We start from the raw sequence: 21421 nt of genomic DNA, 5'->3' as shown, positions 1-21421 counted from the left end.
GTCACCTCTTTCTGAAGTGGGTACTTTCAAAGCCTGCCGTGGATTTAGGAGAGCACAAAACTCTCTCTCACACTGTGAGGTGCCTGTAAGGTGGCACTGCAAAGTGAACGACGTGTCACGCTAGACGTTCGGGCCGCGTAGCGGCCCGAACTTCTAGTATATTATTACAACACTAAAGTGTCTAAAAATATGTACAGTATTTAGGTTAATAAATAGGCCTATATATTAAAGAGGCTGTTTCAACCGGGGATCGTGTGCGAGCGACGTAGCGCTCCCTTTTATGTCCATGTATGGACGAAAGGGGGACGAAATTCAGAGGTCCCTTTTATGCCCATGTATGGACGAAAGGGGGACGAAAAAAAGACAGACTTTTATGCCCATGTATGGACGAAAGGGGGACAAAGCCTCATGTAGGCCGACCCTCTGGGTCTGGCAAAAAATCCACAGCACACCCCTGGCTGTAACCATATAGAGTTCCCAATGCATATATGGGCATATACTGATGACATCAGGGATCTCCATACATGGGCATAAAAGGGACAAGGACTGACAGATACAGAGGTCCCCATATATGGGCATTGTTGGAGAGGGTTTGGAAAGGACTGTAGCCTATATATGGGGTTATGCATCATTTGGCCCCAGGGGTCGCATACAGGCATGGGTTTGCAGAATGGATGGATGGTACAAGCACTGAGTGCGAATATGAATGAGTGTGGTTCTGCAATAAACACAGACAGAAACAATAAGTACAAAATCCCATACATACAATATATCACATTAATATAGTCTGCAATAGGCATTTACAGTACACTGTCATCCCTAATGTCATAGTACTGACATCAGACGTCAGTCAGTCCAAGGCAAGCACTATAATAATGGGAGCTGCACTAAAGGACTCGGGAATGCGTTTTGAGCGGGCTTCGCACAAGTTCAACTTTAATTTCATAATGGAAGTCAATCAGGGGCGTCACGCCCATTCACTGTGCGTACGACGTGACACCCTCACTCTCACAGATCCGTGATTTCATACCTCCCACTTTTTGTCTGGCTGTTTTTCTTTTTTTCCCCGTTCCATAACATAAAGCTGCTGATTTCATCCCAATAGCGTGAAGTAGGCTACCTGGCTACTTCTATTTCCAGTAGTATTTCAAAATAAAATGTATGTTGAATTATAACATTATTATTACAAGTATAGATTAAAATAAGTCTTATTTTGAAATGTGCATTTTTTTTTGAATGGAAACAGCTTTCTGGGGGCTCCTTGACTAACGTGCGTCTGCGTCAAGCCTTTACGTTGACGTTCTCAAAAAGTAAACAACACCGGACAGACGTGGGACATCACATTATGGAATATAAAGACTTTGGGGCAAAAGTTAATATTTACCACCATGCTCTCTGAAACCAAGACAATGTGGGACTATGGAACAAAAGCGTGTTCTCTTTCGTCATCTTTGTAGAAGGTGAGTAACTTAAGTAACTAGAAAGTACTGTTCCTGAAGAAACAGTGTGGGATCGCTAAGAATGTTGAGCTGGTATTGAGTATTGATAGTGTTAGTAGTGTTATAGTAGGGTCATAATACAATGACATCAGTAATATGACGTCACAATTAATCTAATGATGACGGTGGTGGAAAGTAACTAAGTACATGATATTTTAATTTTAAGGTATTTTTTACTTGACTGGAGTATTCCAATTTGCAATACTTTTACTTCTATTCCAATACATCTCAGAGGCAAATATTATACTTTTACAGACTGTGTTTTATGTTTACCAGTAGATATACTATAGCAGATCATACAAGCTTCCTCAGCATTCAGGTCTGTACGGCTCTGACCACATCAGAATCAGAATCAGAATCAGAATCAGAAGACTTTATTGCCATGACATGTAGACATGTTAGGAATTTGGTTTGATGCAGTGGAGCGCAGTTTACAACAGGACTGGTGCAAGACAGGACAAGACAGAGCAAACCACATCATAGTGCAAACAACAAGTAATAAATAAAAATCACACCCAGTGTGAAGTGAGTGGTGATATTTATGAGTTATTAATTTCATTATGCATCTCGGTAGCCAATCACAGCACGTCCTGCGAAGTGACGTGCCTACATTTTTTACATTATTATCAATTTCATCATGCGTCTCGCTAGCCAATCACAGCGCGCCTGCGAAGTTTGAAGTTAATTTCATCATGTGTCTGGCTAGCCAATCACAGCACGTCCTGCAAAGCTTAGCCTATGGGCGTGTTTTCCACGGCATGGCGTCACAGCGAAAGACACATTTTCACGACGGAAAGAAAAACTTTCGCCACGGATGGGTCCTAAACCCTCTTATAGGACCGCTCAAAATAAATATGAGAAGTGCCAAAAAGTGCCAAAAAGGGGGGGGGGCAGCAGCATTCAGTAGCCGGATGGCCGTGGGGACTGTGTCGTGCCTTCACAGTCTGTAGTGACCGCAACCTCCTGCCTGAGGGGAGTGGGGCAAAGAGACCATGGCCTGGGTGTGCAGGGTCAGCCATGATCTTCCTGGCCCTCCCCAAAGCCCTACTTTTAAACAGGGCCTCGAGGGGGGGCAAAGGGCAGCCAATCACCCTCTCCGCCGAGCGTATCACCTGCTGCAGCTTGGCCTTGTCCTTGGCCGCTGCAGCGGGGAACCAGATGATGATGGCGAAGGTGACGATGGACTCGATGATGGCAGTATAGAAGTTCACCAGCATGGACCTTGGGAAGTGGAGTTTCCTGAACTGCCTCAGGAAAAACAGTCTTTTCTGGGTGGCGTCGATGTTGGGCCCCCACTTCAGGTCCCAAGAGACTGTCACCCCAAGGAAGCGGCATGACTCCACTGTGGCGACTGGAGTGCCTCCCAGTATGATTGGAGACGGAGGGGTCGGGTTCCTCCTGAAGTCCAGGATCAGCTCCACCGTCTTAAGAGCGTTTAGCTCCTAGTTATTCCGGCTGCACCAGGAGACCACCAAGTCGATCTCACTCCTGTAAGCAGATTCATCCCCCCTGGAGATGAGTCCTACCAGGGTGGTATCGTCCGCGAACTTAAGGAGCTTGACCGACTGGTGGCTGGAGGTGCAGCAGTTGGTGTAGAGGGAAAACAGAAGGGGAGACGGGACACAGCCCTGCGGGGAACCGGTGCTAATGGTCCTCAGCTCGGAGATAGACTTCCCGAGCTTCACCCGCTGAGTCCTGTTGGACAGGAAGTCCGTGATCCACCTGCAGGTGTAGTCAGGCACTTGCAGCGCATAGAGCCCACATTCCAGTATGGGTGGCAAGATGGTGTTGAACGCCGAACTGAAGTCCACGAACAGGATTCTGGCGTAGGTCCCATCAGTGTCCAGATGTTTCAGGACGTAGTTTAGAGCCATGTTGACCGCGTCTTCCACGGACCTGTTGGCTCTATACGCAAAGTGCAGGGGGTCTAGGAGAGGGTCTGTGATGGACTTCAGGTGGGCAAGGACGAGGCTTTCAAAGACCTTCATAACTACAGAGGTCAGGGCAACGGGTCTGTAGTCATTTAGGCCTGTGATCCTCGCCTTTTTGGGTACAGGGATGATGGTGGAGGTCTTGAAGCAGGCTGGTACCTGACAGCGCTCCAGGGAGGAGTTGTATGTTACTGAACACAGGGGGACAGCTGGTCAGCACACAGATCCATGCTCACAAACTAGGGGCCAAAAAAGACTCCTTCTCATTCAAACCAGTAAATGTTGATGATGTGCTGAAAAAACTATTCGCCCTCCAGCCAAACAAGGCCACCGGCCTTGACAATATCCCCACCAGATTCCTCAGAGACGCAGCTACTGCTATTGCCCCCATAGTAGCCCAACCACAAACCTATCCATCAGCCAGTGTCACGTCCCACAAGATTTCTAGTTGGCAAGAGTAATCCCTCTGCATAAAAAAGGAAGCAAATTAGAACCTGGCAACTATAGGCCTGTTTCCATCCTTTGTTCCATCTCAAAGGTTGTAGAGCGATTAATTCAAGAACAAATCAACAGCTACCTCAGCGAGCATAAACTGTTGTTTGAATTCCAATCGGGCTTCAGAACCTCCCATTCCACTGACACATGCCTACTGTATTTGACCGACTACATCAAACGTGAGGTAGACGCGGGCAAATACTGCGGCATGGTCATGTTGGACCTCCAAGAAGCGTTCGACACTGTAAACCATTAAATTGTACTTGATAAGCTGAGGGCGATTGGTTTTGATAGCGCATCACTAAACTGGATGAGATCTTACCTGGAGGGTAGAGAACAAGGGGTTGACATCAACGGAACCATGTCCTCATCCCTCCCGGTGAGCTGTGGGGTTCCTCAGGGCAGCATTTTAGGGCCGTTACTGTTCCTTCTATACATTAACGACATGAATGCTGCCTGTAACTGCAAATTGTTTCTGCTCACTGATGACTCGGCACTCCTGATCTCGGGAGAGGACAAGTTGCAAGTTGAGGAAGCGCTCAGCTCCGAACTCACCAAAATCCGTACTTGGCTTACCGATAACAAACTGTCACTACACCTTGGGAAAACTGAATCCATTCTCTTTGGGACCAAACATTCCCTCAGACAGATGGATGTAAATGATTTCAAGGTCAAAGTCGACAATTATCTCTAGCAAAGAAGAGATTACCTATTTGGGTTGTATTCTTGACAAATAGCTGACAGGTGAAAGCATGGCGACAAAGGTGGTCAAAAGAGTAAACCAGAGAACCAAATTTATGGCCAGAGTTTCCTCTTTTGTCAACCCTCAGGCCCTCAGGACCCTCTCAGGGGCCCTGATTCAGCCACTTTTTGACTATGCTTGCACCTCTTGGTACTCCAACACCTCAGTGTCACTGAAGACTAAGCTTCAAACCTCCCAAAACAAACTGATTCGGCTACTCCTCGGACTGGGGCCCATGACCCACCTTTCTCCCACCCATTTTGCCAGCTTAGGCTGGCTCAGGGTGGAAGACATTTTTAGTTAAACAACTAAAAATGGGACTGGTCTTCAAAATTGTAAATGCAAATTTGCCCGATATGCCCCCTATTCCCGCATATCTGAGTAAATACCTCCAAAAAGTTAGCGACACCCACAGTCACAATTCTAGAGGGAGCGTTAACAACAATTTGGTACCACCCACCCATAAAACAAACATGGGCAAATTCTCCTTCTACAAGGATCCCCAATCCTGGGTGACTATTCCAAGCCACCCAGGATTGGAATAGTCTAACCCCATCCCTCAAAAAATGCAGTTCGCTGGGCTCATTTAAAAGAGCCTTAAAAACTCACCTTTCAGGAGGCCAAAAGAGGAGGTAGTACCATTTTCTCGTTAGACAGCCGCCCCCCCCCCCCCCCCGCCCCCTTTTCTGCCAGACCCAGAGGGTCGGCCTACATGAGGCTTTGTCTGTCCCTCTTTCGTCCCTCTTTTCTCCATATATGGCATAAATGGGAAGACAGATACACAGACAGACAGAGGGATCCCTCTTTTCCTCTTTTGTCCCTCTTTTCTCCATATATGGCATAAATGGGAAGACAGATACACAGACAGATACACACGTCATGCGAAGTCCGGCCATTCAGATTTCAACCACTAGGGGTCTGGCAGTACCAGGTCTCCTGGTTCTAGTTGTCTCCGCCGGGCCGAAGGTATGTTTTCGTTGGATTTTCGATGTGTGTCCCCCCTAGCCAAGCTAACATTGGTCAAGCTTCACGTGACACGTGACAATATGTTGAAAAGGGGTGCAGTACGTTAGTCCGACAGCGCATTCCTCCGACAGCGCTCCGACGTTTCAATACTAAACCCGAACCAAACCCGCACCCTAACCCTAACCGCACGCGGATGCCACATAGTCGGAGAAATGGGATGTCGGATTATCGTATGCCTCCCGTTGAAAAGATGTGCTTTGATTGGCTAGCAAGACGCATGACGAAATACATACCTATAAATAGGTGAATCACTTCGGAGCGCTGCGGTGCGCGTTCCGAAGTGACATCAGTGCCATCAGCCAAGCTAACATTTAGTGGTTACATGTCGTCTTTCCGACATGTCGCCTTTCTGACGTTAACGAGCCCTATACCTAACCCTAACCCTAACCCCTACCGCACGCGGAAGCCACTAGTCAGAGTGGCGAGATGTCGGAATGGAAGGCGGTTACCCATTTAGTCAGGAGATATTAGCAGAAAAAGTTCCAATCTTGGAATAAATTCCTTACCAAAAATCCTGCTGCTGGCGGGCTTCCTGGTGCTCAGGAACAGTCAGGAACAGCACTTTTCAGTACAAACTGAGATTACAGCTGAGATCACACAATGCAACTAACTCTCATTACGCAAACTGAAGAAGCAGGAAATTATCGTCTGAAACCTCATGAAGAAGAAAAGGCGCAATGCCGACAGCAGAAGGCCAAAGCTAAGAGACAAAGACCACTTGAATCCCCAAATGACAAAAAAACAAAGACGAGCCACAAATGCTGACAACATGACACAGCAAAGATTGCTACATTCTCTGGAAGAAAGAGTACAAGAGTCTGTAAAGAACATAGAAAGGAAAAGAAGTCACTGCTCACAGTATTCAATAAATGACAGACAACATCAACGAGCAGATTACACCAGTAAGAAGAAATGCTACAGATCACTTAAAGAAGTAGAAGACGTTCAAGTTGATGAAGCTGGTGCCGCATTCTTAAAGAAGATGTCAGAAAGTGGACCCAATTATGTCTGTTTCTCCTGTGAACGAATGCTCTACAGAGAAACGGTGGTAAAGTTAAAACCTGCAAAGTACACAGCAACAATAGATACTGTAAGTCTCCTGGACAAAGACCCAAATGCAATCAAGCAAAACAACACTTGGATCTGTCACACATGTCACCGCTCCATTAAAATGGGGAAACTCCCTGCACAGGCTTGGGCTAACAACTTATTACTGGATGCCATTCCCAACACAAGTCTGCTGGCGGAGACTTGTGCTCCGAGGAGCACATTTTCTAGTTTTTAAAATGTTTTTATTTTTTGCTGTACATAGTGTTATCTTTTTCTGTATTATTTGTATTGATATTTGAACTGTGGTGCCACTATATGTCTATGAATTGAATACCAAGGCCCCCATTGGAAACAAGTCCGCAAGGACTTTCATGAATTTTGCCTAATAAAATATTCAATCAATCAATTCAATCAAAAAACTCGTAGTGCAGCACTGAGTGCCGAGCTACGAGCTTGTAGATCTGCCATTTTTTTTTTATCTTGAAAATGTGTGCAAATATTTGAATATATATATTTTAAAGCAAACATTTTTAAGCTTCTGGAGGATTCTACAAGTGTCCTCTAAATCCTACAGTTTTCAATCAATCAATCAATCAATCAATCAATCAATCAATCAAATGAAATACAATTACATCAGCTCTATATTTTGTCAAAATAATCAAGAGTCTGTATGCAGATCCACAATACTCAGTACTCAGTACTCCCACAGGTCATTCTCATAGCCTTCGTGCACATGCTTCAGCAGCGCCCTTCGCCTGCTCTCACAGTATTTGACTTTGTCTTGTACTTTCTGCTTCATGTCCCGCAGGGAATCCTGGGAGATTTCCCTCTCCAGGTAGCCAGACAGCACATCGGTGGCGTTTTCCAGATCCGCCTGGTTGCTCTCGAATATAACGGCCTGGTTGTTCTTCCTGAGGTAGAAGGCAAAGGCGTAAGTGTACATGAGTGTGGAGCGGCACTGTGCCAGCACATCCACGGTCGTCTTCAGGAACCGTTCGTCGATCCAGGACGTGTGCAGCATCACCTCTTTCATCTTCTGCTTGATGTTGGCGTAGAGACTGTGCTCGAGGCGCAGGCCCTGCGTGTGGTTCATGTAGCGTTTGAAATAGAACAGGTACCTGTTCCTCAGCATGGCTCGCCTGGAGCGCTCTTTGGCTGCCCCAGGATCATTTTCATAATTATTGCACTTATTGTAATCATGGTGTAACAGTGATTGCAGGCAGACCCAACAGAAGTCAAAGTTGCAGCTCTGCTTGCTACAACGCATGTGATTGCAACCACCATTCTTCTCGATTGGGGTGGAGCATTTTGGACAGTCCTTGGTATTCGCTTCAATCCACTTTGCGCTTTCGCCTTCTTCGTTGCACAGCTTGATCCATTTCTTCAGTCGCTTGCACCTGATGGGGTCGTGGCTGTTCTCTCCACAGCTGAAGCAGAACTCGCGGCCACACTTGCACCACACAGGCCTGTCATCTGGATAGTGGACTTTGATGATGTGATGGCAGCCGGGTGCAGGACACCACTTTAACAGTCGGTTACACTCTACAAAACTATTGGTGATTAAATGCTGGTACTTCAACTTCACCTTTGAATCCGTTATGAGACGCATGACCGTGTTGTCGTCGACCAATATGTCACATCGATGAGAAGGACAAGAAATGGTCTGTCCCTTTCCTTCTTCCATGATTTTGTCGGTCAAGTAATATCCCCAGCACTCCGTGCAGAAGTTGTGTCCACACTCCAGGCCTGTGAAGTAAGTGTTGGGGTAGTCCAGATAGCAGATCTGACATGAGACATCCTGTGCAGTTGATCTCATGTTGATCGGAGGACGGGTCTGCGAGTTCTCACTGGGATTGACCACATGACACTCAGAGAACAGCTTGTCCAGGTTTCCATCAAAGTACCTTTCCATCAGCTTCTCTTTATCCCAGTTGAAGTGACTGAGGAAAATGCGCGTGATTGTCACAGGGTTCTGGATGACCTCGTTGACCTCCTGGATACATTCCACCATATGCTGGACGAGCTGCTCGGTGGTCAACACTTCATAACAGTAGTCCTCCTCATGTCCCGGTCCGTGGCCACTTCCGCAGGAATCGCCACTCTCGTCCTCCCATTCCCTTCCGTCCACCATGCTGCCACTGAGATCCGACTCTTCCAGTTCTGTCATGTCTTCATCGTCCATCTCTGCCTCCTTGTTCTGAATCATTTGACCCGTCTCCTCCCATTTGTTCCTCATCTCCCTCATGTCTCCGTTGAGGGCTGCGATCATCTGGTAGTTAGTTTTGTCCTTCATTTCCTCCAAACTTTCCATTGTCAGGATTGCTGTCCCTGGCTACAAATCCTTTTAAGCGTCTCTCTTGGAGAGACAAGACTTTATGATTCACTAAGCGTTGACACATTTATTAATATCTCTGAACTCTCTGAAGTTGGTGCATCACAGCTACAGTACAAGCTGAGTGGAAAGAGTATGTTGATGACATCATGATTGCCATGTGTGCTGTCATAGGAATTTAGTTTATTATAGATAGGTTTTTTTGTTTGTTTAAATTTGCTCAGTCAAGAAAACAACTTAGTTTGAGAATTGTTTTGTGTTATATGTGGGATGCTTAATAACTTTAATGATTGATTGCTTGTCTTGTGTGGGGTAGAGTGTTACATATGGGAAAACTACTAAATGCTTTTAGTATGTGCTTATGTTATGTTATTGAGCTGATTGTGTATTTTGTGTTTCTGTTCTACAGTTTCACTCACAGTTCCCGGTCAAATCGGAGTCAACTACCTGTAGTTCTCCGGCGGGCACTTTCTCTCTCTCTCTCTCTCTCTCTCTCTCTGTGCCTGTGTGTGTGGGGGAGGGGGGAGGGGGAGTTAAGCAGCAGGCACACTGCCTTGAGACAGAGAGAGACTTCTCCATGTACGACAGTGTTTTACTGAGATTCTTCTTGTTTTCAGCACAGCAGTTATTTGTGTTTATTTCCCATGGGATCCCTCAGCTGCAACTTACCGGTTTTAATTTAACTCTGAGAGGGTACAAATAAGACCCTTGCAAGCAGGCGTGTGTAGTAAGGTTATGATCCCATAGCAAGGGAGGACGACCGCCGTTCAGAGTATGGGGAAGTCTCCCCATTGGCTTAATACGCGGAAGTGTCGGGGAGGTCTCCCCATTGGCTTAAAGGAGACATCCGGACATTTTAAGTGTTATCTTTGATGTGTTGCTAATCACTCACCAACATTGAAAGGGACGTTGAGTTATTCCCAGAGAGTCCCCTTCGTCCAGTCTAACGACCCCCTCCGTTGGCATAATGGGAGCCCGTGGAAGGCTGAAATTCGCCTAATATAACAGATGCAAAGTTAGTTTTTTCTCTACTCCTGCTCATTGTTGAGTGTCATGATACTCAAACATGCAGTGAATGTCGCGAACGAGCCACCGTACGCTCAGAACGAGATGACGCAGGTTACTTGTTTCGACACATCAAAGATAACACTTAAAATGTCCGGATGTCTCCTTTAAAGGACAGCCAATGGTCGAAAACATGTCGAGAATGAGAATGATTAGTGCTCAGCCTCTTCTTAGACCCGGTTACTCTTTGAGCAACCTGGTAAAAACACAATGGTGAACGATATAGTTAGCCTTTAGTTATCTTTATAGTTATAGTGCTCAGTGTGAATGGCACCCTGTTAATGGCTCAAGACGGAAGAGTTTCCCAGCTATAATGGGTCTGGTTTTAAAGATGCAAGGTACAGTTCCCAAGTACTTCTAGAGTTGAGGATGCTCATAAGTACTCGTGCCCCCCCCCTCCAAAGTTCAAGTCGCTTACAGGTAAAAAGGTATTCTACTACGCAGCCACAACACAGTGGAATGCCCTACCAATGCTCTATTTTTTTTTACCTCCCCATTAAGGTTTAAGACCTAAAAGCATGGCTCCACAAACTTAAAGAGTGGGCTCAAATTCGTTCCCCGGCTAACCTCCCCCGGGTTTGAAAAACGTCTCAATGTGCCATTTACCGGGGCCCCCACACACTTTTATGTCAGTGTCATGAATTGAATCTGTATATATATATTTTTTTATATTGTTGTCCACTTGTTTCTGCTTCACTGTTGTTCTTTCCAGTTGAGCGTTGAATGTTTAATGGACCACAATGGAAACAATGGAAGCTAGCCTCTGGCTTTTTGTGTAATTCATTTTGGTCTGTTTTTTACTCATTGGGGTTAATTTATTCATTGCTTTATTCCAATCAATCAATCAATCAATCAATCAATCAATCAATCAATCAATCAATCAATCAATAAAATGAAATAAATTTACATCAGCTCTATATTTTGTCAAAATACTCAGTCTGTATGCAGATCCACAATGTACTCCCACAGGTCATTCTCATAGCCTTCGTGCACATGCTTCAGCAGCGCTCTTCGCCTGCTCTCACAGTATTTGACGTTGTCTTGTACTTTCTGCTTGATGTCCTGCAGGGAATCCTGGGAGATTTCCCTCTCCAGGTAGCCAGACAGCACATCGGTGGCGTTTTCCAGATCCGCCTGGTTGCTCTCGAATATAACGGCCTGGTTGTTCTTCCTGAGGTAGAAGGCAAAGGCGTAGGTGTACATGAGTGTGGAGCGGCACTGTGCCAGCACATCCACGCCCGTCTTCAGGAACCGCTCGTCGATCCAGGACGTGTGCAGCATCACCTCTTTCATCTTCTGCTTGATGTTGGCGTAGAGACTGTGCTCGAGGCGCAGGCCCTGCGTGTGGTTCATGTAGCGTTTGAAATAGAACAGGTACCTGTTCCTCAGCATGGCTCGCCTGGAGCGCTCTTTGGCTGCCCCAGGATCATCCTCATAATTATTGCATGTATGGATACCTACTGCATTGTGTGACATTGAACGCAGGCAGACCCAACAGAACTCAAATCTGCAGCTCTGCTTCCCACACTGTATCCAATTGCAGCCACCGTTCTTCTCGATTGGGGTGGAGCATTTTGGACAGTCCTTGGTATTCGCTTCAATCCAGTTTACGCTTTCGCCGTCTTCGTTGCACATCTTGATCCATTTCTTCAGTCGCTTGCACCTGATGGGGTCGTGGCTGTTCTCTCCACAGCTGAAGCAAAACTCGCGGCCACACTTGCACCACACAGGCCTGTCATCTGGATAGTGGACTTTGATGACGTGATGGCAGCCGGGTGCAGGACACCACTTTAACAGTCGGTTACACTCTACAAAACTATTAGTGATTAAATGCTGGTACTTCAACTTCACCTTTGACTCTGTTATGAGACGCATGACCGTGTTGTCGTCGACCAATATGTCACATCGATGAGAAGGACACGAAATGGTCTGTCCCTTTCCTTCTGCCATGATTTTGTCGGTCAAGTAATATCCCCAGCACTCCGTGCAGAAGTTGTGTCCACACTCCAGGCCTGTGAAGTAAGTGTTGGGGTAGTCCAGATAGCAGATCTGACATGAGACATCCTGTGCAGTTGATGTCATGTTGATCGGAGAACGGGTCTGCAAGTTCTCACTGGGATTGACCACATGACACTCAGTGAACAGCTTGTCCAGGTCTCCATCAAAGTACCTTTCCATCAGCTTCTCTTTATCCCAGTTGAAGTGACTGAGGAAAATGCGTGTGATTGTCACAGGGTTCTGGATGACCTCGTTGACCTCCTGGATACACTCCACCATATGCTGGATGAGCTGCTCGGTGGTCAACACCTCATAACAGTAGTCCTCCTCATGTCCCGGTCCGTGGCCACTTCGTGAATCGCCACTCTCGTCCTCCCATTCCCTTCCGTCCACCATGCTGCCACTGAGATCCGACTCTTTGAGTTCCATCATGTCTTCATCGTCCATCTCTGCCTCCTTGTTCTGAATCAGGTGGCCCGTCTCCACCCATTTGTTCCTCATGTCCCTCCTGTCTCCGTCGAGGGCTGAGATAATCTGGTAGTTACTTTTGTCCTTCACTTCCTCCAAACTTTCCATTGTCAGGATTGCTGTCCCTGGCTAGTGGACCTGGCTCCGAATCTCCGAGTCTCTTCTGGAGAGACAAGTCTTTTAAGATTCACTGAGTGTTGACACGTTGATTTATATATCTGAACTCTCTGAAGTTGGTGCATCACAGCTACAGTACAAGCCGAGTGGAAAGAGTTATGTTGATGACATCATGATTGCCATGGTAGCAAAAATCTAAACAAGTCAGACCTCTGATGTCACACTCATGTCACCATGACACACTCTGACACTCAAAAACAGCCATTCGCAGTTTTCACACCTCGCTAACAAAAGCTGCCGAGTGTCAAGTCTGTCACCAGTGTGAATTAACAAGAAAATAACCGACCTGGCTGGATGCATATCAATGGTCCATCGTGAATTTGTGAAACCTGCTAAGTAGCCTACTGTAGGTTCAGGTGTTCTGTCTGAAGAACGAAGGGGGAATGCGTTTTGGGGCTTCACACAAGTTCAACTTTAATTTCATAACGTTAGTCAATGTGAGTTGGATGAGGCTTAACCTTGCTTACGTATAGAGAACACTGAACAGTATAAACACAATTCCTAAAAACAAAAGCACAGCTTGTGGGCAAACCGCTTCGGCAGCAGCAGTACAGGCCACACCCTGGACGTGTAAAACAGACTGTGTTTTCTGTTTACCAGGTATCCTAGTTTCTTTGCCCTCTACTTAACCCTATAAGACCCGGAAAGCATCATCCATGTCATTTTAGATTTCTTTGGGCTATTCAAAAATAGCAGATCTACAAGCACATAGCGCGGCACCGAGTGCCGCGCTATGAGCTTGCAGATCTGCTATTATTTTTTAAATCATGAAAATGTGTGCAAATCTAAAAGCAGATCTGCTCTGTGTTTTGGGGACAGGGGTGAGTCTCTTCTCTGGGTTCCTCAGCTGTTGGAGATTGGGGTGGGTAATGGGTGGGTATAAACATAAGAGTTCACAACAACTACAAAAACAAGAAATGACAAGTCATATTATACCAGGTTGCTTTTTTTTGCCCGGATCAAACGCGACAGTGCCTGGTCAAATCGGAGTCAACTACCTGTAGTTCTCTCTATCTCTCTCTGTGCCTGTGTGTGTGGGGGAGGGGGGAGGGGGAGTTAAGCAGCAGGCACACTGCCTTGAGACAGAGAGAGACTTCTCCATGTACGACAGTGTTTTGCAGAGATTCTTCTTGTTTTCAGCACAGCAGTTCTTTGCGTTTATTTCCCATGGGATCCCTCAGCGGCAACTTACCGGTGTTACTTTAACTCTGAGAGTGTGCAAATAAGACCCTTGCAAGCAGGCATGTGCAGTCTCCCCATTGGCTTAGAGGACAGCCAATGATCGAAAACATGTCGGTCGAGAATATGTCGAGAATGAGAATGACTAGTTCTCAGCTTCTTAGACCTGGTTACTTTTCGAGCAACCTGGCAAAGAACACAATGGTGAACGATATAGTTATAGTCATCTTTATAGTTATAGTCATCTTTATAGTTATAGTGCTCAGTGTTAATGGCTCAAGGCGGAAGAGTTTCCCAGCTATAATGGGTCTGGTTTTAAAGATACAAGGTACAGTTCCCAAGTACTTCTAGAGTAGAGGATGCTCATAAGTACTCGTGCCCCCCCTCCAAAGTTCAAGTCGCTTACAGGTAAAAAGGTATTCTACTACGCAGCCACAACACAGTGGAATGCCCTACCAATGCTCTAGTTTTTTTTTACCTCCCGATTAAGGTTTAAGAACTAAAAGCATGGCTCCACAAACTTAAAGAGTGGGCTCAAATTCGTTCCCCCGGCTGACCTCCCCCGGGTTTGAAAAACGTCTCGATGTGCCATTTACCGGGGCCCCCACACACTTTTATGTCACTGTCATGAATTTAATCTGTATATTTAGATTTTCGATATTGTTGTCTACTTGTTTCTGCTTCACTGTTGTTTTTTTCCACTTGAGTGTTGAATGTTTAATGGACCACAATGGAAACAATGGATGCTAGCCTCTGGCTCTGGATGTACCGTCAATAAAGTATTAATTTATTCATTGCTTTATTCAAATCAATCAATCAATCAATCAATCAAATTAGATAAAATTACATCAGCTCTATATTTTGTCAAAATACTCAGTCTGTATGCAGATCCACAATGTACTCCCACAGATCATTCTCATAGCCTTCGTGCACATGCTTCAGCAGCGCTCTTCGCCTGCTCTCACAGTATTTGACGTTGTCTTGTACTTTTTGCTTGATGTCCTGCAGGGAATCCTGGGAGATTTTCCGCTCCAGGTAGCCAGACAGCACATCGGTGGCGTTTTCCAGATCCGCCTGGTTGCTCTCGAATATAACGGCCTGGTTGTTCTTCCTGAGGTAGAAGGCAAAGGCGTAGGTGTACATGAGTGTGGAGCGGCACTGTGCCAGCACATCCACGACCGTCTTCAGGAACCGCTCGTCGATCCAGTACGTGTGCAGCATCACCTCTTTCATCTTCTGCTTGATGTTAGCGTAGAGACTGTGCTCGAGGCGCAGGCCCTGCGTGTGGTTCATGTAGCGTTTGAAATAGAACGTGTACCTGTTCCTCAGCATGGCTCGCTTGGAGCGCTCTTTGGCTGCCCCAGGATCATCTTCATAATTATTGCACGTATGAGCACCATAGTGTGACATTGAACGCAGGCAGACCCAACAGAACTCAAATCTGCAGCTCTGCTTCCCACACTGTATCCAATTGCAGCCACCGTTCTTCTCGATTGGCATGGAGCATTTTGGACAGTCCTTGGTATTCGCTTCAATCCAGTTTACGCTTTCGCCGTCTTCGTTGCACATCTTGATCCATTTCTTCAGTCGCTTGCACCTGATGGGGTCGTGGCTGTTCTCTCCACAGCTGAAGCAAAACTCGCGGCCACACTTGCACCACACAGGCCTGTCATCTGGATAGTGGACTTTGATGACGTGATGGCAGCCGGGTGCAGGACACCACTTTAACAGTCGGTTACACTCTACAAAACTATTAGTGATTAAATGCTGGTACTTCAACTTCACCTTTGACTCTGTTATGAGACGCATGACTGTGTTGTCGTCGACCAATATGTCACATCGATGAGAAGGACACGAAATGGTCTGTCCCTTTCCTTCTGCCATGATTTTGTCGGTCAAGTAATATCCCCAGCACTCCGTGCAGAAGTTGTGTCCACACTCCAGGCCTGTGAAGTAAGTGTTGGGGTAGTCCAGATAGCAGATCTGACATGAGACATCCTGTGCAGATGATCTCATGTTGATCGGAGGACGGGTCTGCGAGTTCTCACTGGGATTGACCACATGACACTCAGAGAACAGCTTGTCCAGGTTCCCATCAAAGTACCTTTCCATCAGCTTCTCTTTATCCCAGTTGAAGTGACTGAGAAAAATGCGCGTGATTGTCACAGGGTTCTGGATGACCTCGTTGACCTCCTGGATACACTCCACCATATGCTGGACGAGCTGCTCGGTGGTCAACACCTCATAACAGTAGTCCTCCTCATGTCCCGGTCCGTGGCCACTTCCGGGGTAAGCGGCGCTCTCGTCCTCCCATTCCCTTGCGTCCACCACGGTGTCAATGAGATCCGACTCTCCTGGATAAACAGTGACATCGTCGCCATCCTGCTCTGCCAAATCGTCCTTCTCCAGAACCAGTTGGATTGTATCCTCCTCCCATTCTTCATTCCTCTCAACCTCCCTCTCGTCCTTCAGGGCTGCCATCAGCTGGTAGTTATTTGTCTCCTCCACTTGCACTTCCTCCAACGTTTCCATTTCCAGGGTAATGACGTTCTCTATTCGTACTCACATCCTTAAATTACATAAGCCCGAGGTCCTGGGAGGGGAGACGGTCCTTTATGATTTAGGACGTGTCCCATGTGTACTTATACTCTCCGAAGCTGGGGCGTCACAGCTAGACACTGATTGGATGAAGCATTTTGATTTCATCATGGGTTCTAACAGTTAACAGAGATCAAAACAGACGTTTGTCTTGTTCAAAGACATTTTCCCAGTGGTGCTTACATTGGGGTCTGTGGTATCGTTTCAAACATGAGAACATGGTATTTCCATGATATCCATTTTAATTGGTAAAACACTTGAAGGTTTGTATTTAGAACTGAGTTTGACATTTGGTTGAATACTGTAAGCTAGGGAGAGATGTCACCCAACTGTTTGTGTGGGCTCAGCTGTAATGCAATCAGTTAACACTTCTTAGAGTTCCTGGCCATCGTAATACACTGGAGAGTCCAGGTAAGAGGTGAGAGTCACAACAGTCATTCTGATAAACCTCTTGTTCCTTGGTTCAGAGGCGTCGACACCCTCTGTCTTTTCTTGATCATCAGGGCAAGTCTTTTGTATTCATTTGAACTAATCAGAGTAATCATTGTTCCTTCCTGGGCATCAGCCACAGACAGTAAATGTGTAGTGAATGCTTAGAAGCCAGGTCAAGATGATTGAGTAAACAGCTAAAATATATACCCTTTCACTATTCTTCTTTCTTAGGTCTGCAGCGTGTAGTTAAAATGATGAAAGTCTGGATAACTATGACTTGTGTGGTTAACAAAGAGAAACATCAGTTAAGGGAAGTATTCAGTCTTGAAGTAACTGCTGTTTTTGTTAATTCATTGTATTTTTAACTGTTGTTTACAATCAGGAATGTATAATGTGTGTGGACTTATTCTAAAGCTTGAGAGATGTTGAACAAGAATTGTCAAATTACTAGAGGTTCACGCCACTACACCTCACACCTACGTCGCACCACCTATCCGACCCATATGCCCATATATGGAGATCCTTGATGTCATATGTGTATTCCCATATATGGTCATGCCCATATATGGGTATAACAGTGGGATCTGTGGCTCTGGACAACCTGATTTCCATATCTCTATATTTGGGCGTATCGGTCAGATCGGCGGTTCTGAACAACGCCTATCTGTCTGACCGACTCACAGTAGTAACCATAATGACCTGATCTCGACGTTAGTTGTGCCCACATTTATATGGATCCTTATATGGTTTGTTTGAGTCTGATGGCATGATGACACGGTTTGTTTGGGACAGTCAGCACGACACACGCCATATTTGGGTACAGTAGCTGCAGTGGGAACTCTATTTATGGTTATGTCTTAGTCATAGTGAACTCTATGTATGGCTATGTCTGAGTCATAGAGACGTATGCCGGCCGGCCTAGCGGCCCGCCCATTAGCCAATTTTATTAGGATATGATAGCACCAAAATCTGTTTGACCTTCGACTAGTCAAAAATAGCAGATCTACAAGCTCATATTCGGTCATATTTGGGCATGGCTGATCTGGACCTCCGTATTCGGGCCACGGATGACTCATCGTGACCTTGTATGATGACAAGCGCAAATACGGCGAATGATATTAAAGCAGTGTATTCTCATCAACATACTTGTATCCATTTCACTGACCCATGATCAAGAATCTCCAAGACGCCTCTATCTGGATATAAATGACATATCTCCATAATATATTGCTTCTTAGCAGTGTTGATTTTGACAGCAAATCTTGATTTAGTTTTAGTCATAGTCTTTTGAATATTTTGAATCATATTTCGTTGTAGTTTTTGTCTAGTATTAGTCGACTAAATATCATCAGATTTTAGTCGACTAAATCTACAGTTGATTTAGTCGACTAAAATGTATTTTGGCGGTGCCTTGATGGCGGCGTAATGGCTGATTTTACACTTGGTTACATGTTGAAAATAGCCGATCTACAAGCTCACTTGTGAGCTTGTAGATCTGCTATTGTCAGAGCGCAACACCCGAGCGCAACCAAACATAAAATGTCGTAGTTCTACTGGATCTCTTCTCCACTAGTCCCTCACTAACAGTTTAGTCGAGTTTGTATTTGTTGACGAAATTGTCAATATATTTAGTCATAGTTTTAGTCATCATAGCTTATTTTTCATTTAGTTTTCGTCAGTGAAAAAAGGTATATTTTTCGTCATATTTTTTGTCGACGAAATCAACACTGCTTCTTAGTCACCCACCCGAGAAACCATCCTTTGAACCACCAAAATGTTCATTTATGTAAGGCATTTCCCGTCTTATTTATGAAAAACAAAACAAAACAAAACAAAACTTTGTTACAAAGTCATTTTGGTTTATTATTTTCGCTATGTTAAAAATACACGATTTGGCTCATTACATGCAATACTCAACATCAACCGCTGTAAAAAACAAAACAAAACAACAACAACTAAAACAACAAAAGAACATGAGCGGGTACAATGCACAGCTGTACTGTCTAACATGAGATATCATCACCGACAGGTGGGAACCTTGCATGTCCAAAACTGTTACTTTTCAGCAGTAACTACCGGTAAGTACATTTACTGTACAATTGCATTGTTAACCACACTTAACCACTTTCTCTTTCAAAGTGAAACGTTTAAAACATAGCAGATCTACGAGCTTACAATGCGTCTTATGTGAGCTTGTAGATCGGCTATTTTTGCTACGTGTATGGGACGCTATTAGTATGCTGAAGTAGGGCTTTCATTTACAAAACTAAAAATAAAACTAAAAATCATACAAAGTTGAAATATGGACATACGAGGTGTCCGCCCGACAGTGACGATGTGTTTCATCTATATCCACACATCTGAGTCTCTCAACAACGGACGACTAGAGCATTGGATCTCAAAGTGGGGTCCAGGGACCCCCAGGGATCCTTGTGGGGGGGGGGGGGATAGCATCTCGATCATGTTGATTCGATTTTGTTTTTTTGTTCATTTTAACCCTTTAAGACCGGGAAAGCATCATTTGTGTCATTTTAAGATTTATTTGGCTTTTTTTTTTTATCGTATCGTATATTTTTTTAAGCAGACATTTGTAGAAGCCAGAAGCAAAGATTTGACTTACAAATGTCCGCTTAAAAAGAAAAAAAAAATCAAATATTTGCACAAATGTTCATGACTTTTCAAAAATAGCAGATCTACAAGTTCATAGCGCGGCACCTATGAATTCTATGAATTGAATACCAAGGCCCTCATTGGAAACAAGTCCGCAAGGACTTTTATGAACGGACCTGTTAGACAAAGTATTTTAAATGTAAATGTGTTGTTTTACATTCTTTTGCCTAATAAAATATTCAATAAAAAAAAACCTATATATCTACTATTTTTGAATAGCCGAAGAAATCTAAAATGACAGAGATACGTTCCCAGATTGAATGGGTTAACCATTATGTTATACTTTGGTTGTTCAAAAATAGCAGATATACAACAAGCTCACATCTGCTATTTCAGATTCAGATTCTCTTCTGGGGGTCCCTGGCACAAAACCTGTTCAAATGGGGGTCCGCGGGCTAATTATGTGGCAATTTGGGGGTCCTTGACATGAAAAAGTTTGATTACCGTTGGACTAGAATCCAACAGACATTAGTTTTCTTTTGGCGACATTGTTAACCGCAATTATGCATCCGATGTTTAACCACCTGGTGTCTCTATTTTGTAACGTATGTGAAAATATAAAAAATAATTCCATTTATTTTCCAAAATAGCAGATCTACAAACTTATCAGTTTTCTTTTTTAAACAGGGCTTAAGTAGTTAACTAAAACAATGATCTGTTTATTTATTTGTTGGCTAATTAAGTTAAGTTCTCAAATAGAAACTTTTATCGAGTCTAAGGTTTTCATGTTGAATAGAAAACATTGGTCAAAACATTGGTAATCGGTGGTCTAGGGCAGTGGTTCCCAAGGTGGGGCTCGGGGACCCCCAGGGGTCCTTGACGGGGGCAACAGCAAAATATCTTAATATAATCGCATCAAAATCAGTTTAATTTCTTTAACTCTATATACACCGGCTGTCTGCAAACAGCAGATCTGCAAGCACACAACGCATTGCATCCTTGTGTGCTTTTAGGATCTGCAATTTTCAAAAAGTCTTGGGAGGAAAAAAAAAAGTGAAATTTATTTTCGGAAACATTTCAACAACACAAATCTTGTATGGGGGTCCCTTGCACTGAACATTTTCAGACGGGGGTCCGCAGGCAAATGCATATTCATTTGGGGGTCCTTGACATGAAGTTTGAGAACCAATGGTCTATAGGAACTCTCCAAAGTTGGAATGTGTGGCATGAGTCTAATGGCCAGAGAATAACTCCAGAACAGATGAATTAGCTGGCCAGTGTCTCTACATCTATATATTATTACAAAAACAGCAGATCTACAAGCTCATAGCTATGAGCTTGTAGATCTGCTGTTTTTTGAAAATCGTGAACATTTTTGCAAATCTTTGAATATATATATATTTTTTTTAAAGCGAAAATTTGTAAAATAAATATACTCAAATCTTTGCTTCTGGGGGGTCCCTGGAACAGATGAGATGGGGGGGGGGGGGGGGGGGGTCAAATACATATCATTTTGGCCTTGACATGAAAAAGTTTGAGAACCACGCAGCAACATTTCACAGCAAAAAAACATTTTTCAAAGATATGCACAAATCTTCATGATTTATCAATAAATAGCAGATCTACAAGCTCATAGTGCGGCACATGAGCTTGTAGATCTGCTATTTTTGAATAGCCAAAGTATAAGATAATGGTTAAAGTGGCTAAAATCTAAATCAGAGAAGCTTTCTAATTCGGTAGTTCTCATACTTGAAAAATGTTTCAAAAAAAGTTGTACATCTGCTATTTTTTAATAGCCAACACTAACATGGAAAATGAC

The 21421-nt window shown here is 44.5% G+C and overlaps 3 protein-coding genes across 3 annotated transcripts; all 3 read right to left on the bottom strand.

Moving 5' to 3' along the window:
• Positions 1–7437: 7437 nt before the first annotated feature.
• LOC311055792 (E3 ubiquitin-protein ligase arih1-like) lies at positions 7438–9054 on the bottom strand (the record flags this gene model as incomplete). The annotated part of the gene is made up of 1 exon (XM_084072061.1): positions 7438–9054. The coding sequence occupies one exon, from the start codon at positions 9052–9054 to the stop codon at positions 7438–7440; it is 1617 nt and encodes a 538-aa protein (XP_083928187.1).
• Positions 9055–11073: 2019 nt separating this feature from the next.
• Positions 11074–12714, bottom strand: LOC311055791 (E3 ubiquitin-protein ligase arih1-like; the record flags this gene model as incomplete). Its single annotated transcript, XM_084072060.1, has 1 exon — positions 11074–12714. The coding sequence occupies one exon, from the start codon at positions 12712–12714 to the stop codon at positions 11074–11076; it is 1641 nt and encodes a 546-aa protein (XP_083928186.1).
• A 2121-nt stretch (positions 12715–14835) lies between these two features.
• Positions 14836–16494, bottom strand: LOC311055790 (E3 ubiquitin-protein ligase arih1-like; the record flags this gene model as incomplete). Its single annotated transcript, XM_084072059.1, has 1 exon — positions 14836–16494. The coding sequence occupies one exon, from the start codon at positions 16492–16494 to the stop codon at positions 14836–14838; it is 1659 nt and encodes a 552-aa protein (XP_083928185.1).
• Positions 16495–21421: the final 4927 nt, after the last annotated feature.

The sequence above is a fragment of the Gymnoscopelus microlampas genome (genome assembly GCF_963454915.1).
Source record: "Gymnoscopelus microlampas genome assembly, chromosome: 11".
Lineage (NCBI taxonomy): Eukaryota > Metazoa > Chordata > Actinopteri > Myctophiformes > Myctophidae > Gymnoscopelus > Gymnoscopelus microlampas.
Note: the sequence above shows the minus strand (reverse complement) of the source record. Positions and strands in the feature narration are given on the sequence as shown.